Here is a 7,872-nt window from a genome sequence, read left to right as displayed (position 1 = left end):
CCCTTCAATTAACCCCACTTGTGTTTATCGGCCAGGTTGGCAAGATAAACTAACTACCTCAGATTCCTATCTAGAAGACCAAGACATTTTCTCAAGAGAAAGAAACTAGTAATTTTACTTTACTACAAAATATTTTCAATGGTTGATTATTTTTTAAGGTATTAGCCAGGCTTTTGTTCTAAGCCATCTTTGGGTAGACTCAGACACAATTAGTAACCAAGCATGTTAACCATTTGCACTGCCAAAGGCCTTCATTTTGGTAAATAGGAGCAACTTTTGCTTAACCATTTACCTAAACTAACTTAAGTATCCATGAACCTGTTTTCTCAAACAACACATTTCTTGAGATCAATTCTGTGCTTACATCAGCCTATGCAAGCAGCTCCAATTTTTTTTTCAAACATTAATAATTTCTTTGTTGCTTTAATAAGCCAATACAAATATATTGGCAAGCTTTTAGAAAACTAGACCAAATTTAATTTCAACCTAGGAAAGGAATGTAATCATGTTTAACCATATATTTATACGAATCCAGATCAGTCAACATATATAGGGATGATCCACCTTTTTAGTCACTGATTTTGTAATTTGATGGTTTTGCTTCAAATCCTTATGTACTGAACGAGTTTATAGGTAGCAAATAAGTTTCAGAAAGCTCCCCAGGTCATTCTGAAATGCACCCTACTTTTCCCTTCTCACCCTTTTAAAAGGTGCATTGCTCTAGCTTGCCTCTTCAAAAGCCGAATCCCAAATGCTAAGTTGCAACATTTCTTAAGTTGAACATGAAACACTGTTCTAAAATTTGAAATACCTACCCTAAAATGATCCATCCTAGGTGCCATTTTTTTAAAGCTTCTTACAGTCATTTTCAGAGAAACCTCTTTGTATATTTTCTTTATTCAGGATAATAATCTTGTATGCCTATATTGCAATGTAGAAAACTTAACTGTCACTGTAGGTGTATTCAGAATAGTCTAGATCTATTTACAAAAATGGAGTGTCTGGGTGGGGCAGGTGGTTAAATGGTTGGCTGCTGATAGACTGGTGGTTTGAGTCCACCCAGAAGCTTCTAGGGAAAAAGTCTTAGAAATATACTCTCTAAATAAAATCAACCATAGAAAACCCTATGGGGCAGTTGACTTACTGGTTGGATAGAGACTGGTGGTACCCATGAGACTATGAGGCTTAATCACCATTCAGGTCTCTAAATGAAGTTCACCCGTGTGGCACAATTTATAGCCAAACAATGAACAGGTCTACAGAGGGAATGATAACACTATTTAAATATGCACATCTTAGAATAATTAGTCATTTGCCATCTAAGTGGCAGCGCTTACCCAAGAACAAAGTTGATAAGGAAAGAAGAGAAACAGGAACCAGGGAGCAAGTGGGGTAAGTGGTGTTACGTTCAGGAGTTTTCAATCAACGAGCTGAAACAATACATGTATGAATTGGTGAATGGAAAACTGATATACTTTGTAAGCCATCACCCAATTCAGAAGAGAAAGTTAAAAAAAGTCCCCTTGATGGCAAGAGGTTTATTCATGAAACAACATTTCTAAGAGCAGTGATTTACCAACATCTCATCTAGGTTGAGTTCAACATGTGTCTAGATCAACATCTTCCCCTCAAGGGCCGTTAAATATGCCATGTAACTCTAGTCTGCCCATCTCCGTCAGATGCTGACCTATTATCCCTAAACTGACAGGGCATGTCTCTGAATGTAGTGCATCACGCAAGGTATTTGAACAACATATGTGCACTCATTCGTATTAGATGATAAGCTAATGCCATATGGATTCAATTTCTAGATTTCATCATGCAAACACCAGTTTGGGCCATGGTCACATCTATATCCAGCCCTACTGAAAGCACAGACCATATTCCTGTGCCCGTATTGGCTAAACAGAATAGCCCTTTTGTAGAGTTGGCTCATTCACCTATGACTGAGTGCCTACCACGTGCTAGACTATGAAACTTGCAAACATGACTATTAACTTTCCCTCTCCCTTGAGAAAGCTCCTAATCCAATGGAGGATTTAAACTTGTACCACATTTTATCAGAGTTATGAAGAGTGGTTAAGGAGAGCTCTCACTGGAGGGTGCTATTTCAATTCCCTTATTTTTGTCAAGCCTTTGTCATACAGAGACACTCAATCAATGGGTTTTAATTGAAACAGACTATTGTTTTTGAAATCAGAACTGCAGCTAGTTTGCAAAATTCACCCCTCAAAAAAAGAGGCCACGACTACATGACGAACATGAGATCAGAGGAGATAGTTATGAAGATTTGCAAATGAGTTTAATAAAGAGCTCAATATGAAAAGGCATACATAGCCCATCTCTGTGTCTCTGTGCATTAGACACATAAGTGCATGCAGGCATGTGTTGCACACAGAAACATCCAGACAAAGAGTCATGTAGAATAAGCCAGTAAAATTAATTAGGAAATGCAAGGGGAAGTGAAATCACATTTAAATGACAGCTTTTACTGGTCAACCTATTAGAATGTTCCTTGAGAGGAGAGAGTCTTTACTCTGTGTACCTAAGTATCCATTACAGAATGAATCCAGTTCAGTAAGTGCTCATTTAATAATAAGTAGCAGAGGCATTCCTGACTATAAGAGGGATTGGTTTGAGAAATAGAAGAGAATTTAAGAGCAAAAGAGATGGATTGTTTTGTTTTGTTCTTAGTGAGGACTAGCACACATAAGAATGATGTCGGTGGCATATTTTTTTCTGAAAATACAGTAGCCAGGCATGAGTTGGGAGAGTTAGTTATTAAATTGTAACTTATCAGGTTAAAGCACATTGTTCAGAAGGAAATGACAGAAAATTTCTGCCCTTCCTTCTCCTTAACTGACTAAAGAAGAAGGCAAATCATAGCTGTTATTTTTAATACAGTGGGAAGCCAGGAATCTGGTTTATATCATGTTGAAAACAAAAGTCACACCATATGTTGTGTCCACAGAGAGCCATTATGATAATTCATCAGTCAGAGGGCATATAATTGCACTGCTCAGAAATGGCACGAGTCACAGAACACTGATACTAGCAAATTTCTGCAATTAGTGTTTGGGTCCTTATTCTCTGCCAGGTTAAAAAGAAGAATAATCACAGAGCCTGTCCTCAGTACTGGAATACTTATCTTCTTGAAGACTCTTATTTGTAGGCAAATTCCAGTCTCAGAAGACAATGTGCTATCATTGTGATAAAATGTTTATGTATTAAATATTGTTTAATGTGATAAAATATTGTATAGTACAATATTGTTTAAAATATTGTTTACTCAACATCCTCATTGAACTGAGGTATTATTTTTTCTATTTCAACCCAGTTTCATTGACTTCTAAAGCACATTCTGCAGTGTAACTCCCTCTTCCGCAATCTTAGAACACTACTTATCCAGGCAGTCTATTGGTTGACAGCGGCCACCATGGCTAGGAGAGGTCCTGGTGGCGCATTGGGCTAACCACCTAGCGGCTAACTGGAAGGTTAGCCACTTGAAACTACCGGCTGCTCCCCAAAAGAAAGGCGGGGCGAGGCTTTCTACTTTTGTCTGGGGAACGCACAGAGGGTAATAGGATTGCTGAGTTGGAACTGACTCGATGGCAGTAAGCTTGGTTTTGTAGTTTTTACTATGGTTGCATTATTGCGTTAAATTAAGTTGGGGACTTTATCCTAATCCATCCAGGGGCCTCTTGTTCACGCAGTTTGTCCTTTCAGAAAGTCCATGAATAGATGCTATTCTTGATCATGTCTACACACTTAATGAAACCGAGGCACATGTTCATGAAGCTAGTCCTGGGGAAAGTCAGGCTACACGGGGGCAATCTGGCTTTAGAGGCCAGGGTATTAATTAGTACAGTGTGAGATGAGTATGGAATGGTACCAGGTTACACGCATGTTTTAGAAGGTCCATCATTAGGTGCTTATTTGTTTTGATATGTTATAATTACAAATTTATGATTTACTTTTACACTCTTTTAAGATTACAACCAGTAGAAATACATTAGCACGTGAGTTCCATGTCATGTTAATTTACTGCATAAACACTTAGGCATGAGACACATGCTTAGTGTTGTGCAATAATGCGCATGGATTATGTAACGCTTGCAGTTTCATTTGAGGTGAGTATGGTAAGTTCCGTTTTTGGTCTTGCCATTATTAGCTGCCATTGATTGAAGAGATTTCATCTCACAGCAACCCCAAATAAAACTGCCCTGCAGAGTTCTCTAGGTTATAATTTTTGAGGGACCCCCTAGGTGGTTTTGAACTTTTCACTTTTCAGTTATCAGCTAAGTGTTCAACCCTCAGAGCTCCTTATTCCCATTTACAGAAGAGGAAACTGAACTTCTGAGAAATTTCATAGCAAGATTTTTCATGAAGTATTAGAAGAGTTCAGCTCATTCCTGCTCCTGCAGATGCCGAGTGTCAGCCACTATGCAGAGATTTTCATTAAATACAACAGGCACCACGGAAGCATCTTCAGTTTCATGTGAAGTCGGGGATGAAAAAAATGTTAGGTGTCATCCTAATAATTGGCGGTGCAAGGTCGCATTTTGTAAATGGTATGTGGGCATGAGATGCTGCCACCTCCACATACATTGGTTTGAGGAACTCGTCATTATATTTACGATGTTCTTTCTTTCCATTTCAGTTTTTACTTAAATCCTGTCTCTTGACCTGACCACCTGAACCACTGCTTTCCTCATGTTACCTCTTCAGTGTGCCATAGGTATCACAAATGTACATTTCTAAGACAAAATTGCCCGATAATCTCTTCAAAACTTTTCAACCCCCTTTCTTTCCATCTTGACCATTGGCAATTCCATCTTTCTGTGCGCTCAACACAAAACTTTGGGAGCATTGATAACTGTTTTCTTTCTCTCACATGCTACCTCCAAGCACTGGCAATCCCATTGGACAAAGGATCAGACTAACCTAAAGTCCAGCCACTTCTCAATACCAAGCTCATTGGTCCAAGTGAGTTTCGTATATCACCCAGATTATTGAAGTAGCCTTCTCACTGGTGTGCCAGCCTCTGATCATCTCCCCGATAGCTTATTCTCATTTGTGTGGCAGAGTGACTCTATCAAAATATATTAGGTTATCTCACTCTAACACTGTGCTGTCCACAAAAAGCCATATGTGGCTATTTAAATTCATTAAAATGAAGTAAAATAACATAATTTCCCAATCACTCTAGTCACATTCCATCTGCTCCTTGGCCAAGTGACTCGTGGACACTAAATTAGACAGCACGGATATAGACCGTCTCCATCAGTTTAGAAAGATCCTATTGGGCAGCACGACAATGACTTCCTGACTTTCACCACATCATCTAGTAGCCAGTTACTTCCCAAACACCAATGCCACCTCATCTCCTTTAATTTGCCTCCTGGCTAACTCAACTCCGACCTCACTGACTTCCTAGCTGGGTCTTAAACAGGCTAAGTGTGCTGATGCTTTAGATCTTTTGCAGTTGCTCTTCCATCTACCTGGACTGCTTTTCTTCCTGTTATCTGTATGGTTGACTTTTGGGACTCTACTCAAATACCATATTATCAGAGAGGCTTTTGCACGGCCAACCTATTATCAAAGAGCAGCCCATTCACAGCGCTGGCACTCCTTTCTTTCTTACCCTGATGTGGTTTCCATTAGCCCTTGTCACCCTCTCAGCTCAAACTCACTGCCATGGGGACAATTTCGACTCATAGCGACCCCACAGGACAGGGTGAGTTTATAAGAGTGTAACTCTGTACAGGAGTAGAAATCTCCGTCTTTTGCCCACAGATTGGCTTGTTGGTATGTGGTTTCCAAATGCAAAGCTTGTGGTTAGCGCCCCACATGTAACTACTCTGCCACCAGTGCTCCTTTTTCACTATCTAGTGCATCATCTATTTACTCGTTTATTTGTTTAATTTTCTCTCTCTTTGAAGTCCTTGAATCAAGCTCCAAAGGAGTATTATTTTGGGTTTTGCTGTAGTCTAAGGATCCAGTGTTCTGTATGGTAAAGAAAAGCAAACATAAGTGAAAGCATGAATGCTTATTCTCTTACACAGGAACCAGTGGCTGGTACAAGCTGTGGAAAAAGTATGAATCCCGTTTACCCAGGAATGACCTCTGCCAGTATGTCACATCATCTGACCTCACGCAGATCCTGGATAACTTGAGGATTCGGTACACGTGCTCTGACCTTCTGTCCACCATGGACATATCTGACTGTTTTATTGAGGGCAATGAAAATGGAGACTTGCTCTTGGATTTTTTGACAGAAACCTGCAACTTTAACACAACAGCACCTATGACTCTCAAAGCAGAGATTATGCAAGATCTACAAGAGCCTGAATTTAGTGTTAAAAAAGATGGAAAGATATTTTTTAATAATAATCTGAGTTTCATAGTGGTTGAGGCATAGCTATCAATCAGAGGAGCATATTAGAAAAATTATATTAGAACAATGCTATTCACCACTTACTTTCATATTAAAATTAAAATTGTAATCCAAATTTTATAAATAGAGCATTGTCCCATGTGTGTGAATATCTAGACATTTTTGAACATTCATAAGGAGTTATAGGTGATACTGCAGGTCTTATCACTCCTCAAGGTAGAGAGCAGCCTGGGCTCAAACACCATGAGTTGGTACAATTGTCACTGGTTTGTTAGCTAGCAAATCCTTTTATTTGCTGATTGTTCTGAAGTTTCCTTAAATAGTAATGCAGAATATGCCTTCTGACTCTTCGAATACTAAGAAAGTGTATGTTTCTTAATTTTCCCCTTTTGTTAATAAATATTTGCCTTTGTTTATCTTTCTGTTGGGTTTCCATCTTATTTTCCCCGATCATTAAAAGTAAGCACTTTCAGCACACTATCGAATTAACCCTGTCATCCATTGCCATTTCCTACTATTTTGTTCACTCTTAAATTTATCTATCATTTCATAGTGTTATCTTTATTTATGTTATTCCATATTTTTATATTCAGTCAAATATTATATTTTCCATTTTAATATTTGAAACATTTTTAAAGACCTTACCAATTCAGTTTGTTTTAGGATCTTAATGAATTTCTAATAAGTTTTTTCATCAACTTTATGGTTTTGCTTTAAAAGAAATACATCTTTGACATGTTTGCTATGTACATACGGTAAGTGAAAGAATTAAAAAAGAACCAGTTTTTTTCTCCAAATTGATAGCCAATTGTATCAACATGATTTATTGAAACAAAATACAATGAATTTTGGCATTTTCTAAATTTCTAGAAAAACTTTAATGTACTTTGATACACTATAGGTGATTATTTTGCCCTATTTCTACTTTAAGACCGAGATACATCTGTGGGCTGTAGGGTTTCAGGTAAAAAACAAAAACATATTTGATGTTCAATATGTAAAACAAAATAAATGTCCATCTTTCTTTTAGAAGAAGTTGTTGACCAGTGGCAGAATTCTTGACTTCCATGTGGGTGACCCAAGTTCAATTCCACCCAGTATCCCTCTTGTGCAGCATCAGCCATCTGCCAACTGAACAAATTACAGTGAGGCTTCCAGAACTGAGAGAATAGGGCAGATGGCTTGATAATGTGTTTCTAACAATGGCAGCCAATGAAAGGTCACCCACTGTGGACCACAGTAGTCGAGACTGCTGTGTGTTGAGTAGGGCCACCATTTGTTGGGGCTGACTTGAATGGAGCCACTGACAAAAACAGCATACTTAGAGAACAGTATGATTATTGCGCAGAACTTCCCAATCGGGTTTTCTAGAATGTTGTTTTTAATGGAAGCAGATTATCAAGTATTTTCTCTTGTGAAGTCCCCTTTGGGGTTTGAATTGCCCACTTTTTTGTTGGCAACCAATCGCAAAACTG

General features: G+C 38.4%; 1 protein-coding gene across 1 annotated transcript in view; it reads left to right on the top strand.

The window, feature by feature from the left end:
- The window catches only part of HNMT (histamine N-methyltransferase), a 50,159-nt gene extending 43,346 nt beyond the window's left edge, over positions 1-6,813 (top strand). Inside the window, exon 6 of the mRNA XM_045298897.1 lies at positions 6,041-6,813. Within this exon, the coding sequence (XP_045154832.1) occupies positions 6,041-6,421 (381 nt within the window). The 3' untranslated portion in view covers positions 6,422-6,813. The remainder of the gene's footprint in view (positions 1-6,040) is intronic.
- Positions 6,814-7,872: the final 1,059 nt, after the last annotated feature.

This window comes from Echinops telfairi, unplaced genomic scaffold, assembly GCF_000313985.2.
Source record: "Echinops telfairi isolate 266 unplaced genomic scaffold, ASM31398v2 ScPeMD7_4;HRSCAF=17, whole genome shotgun sequence".
Taxonomy (NCBI): domain Eukaryota; kingdom Metazoa; phylum Chordata; class Mammalia; order Afrosoricida; family Tenrecidae; genus Echinops; species Echinops telfairi.
This window is presented reverse-complemented; position numbering and strand designations above follow the sequence as displayed.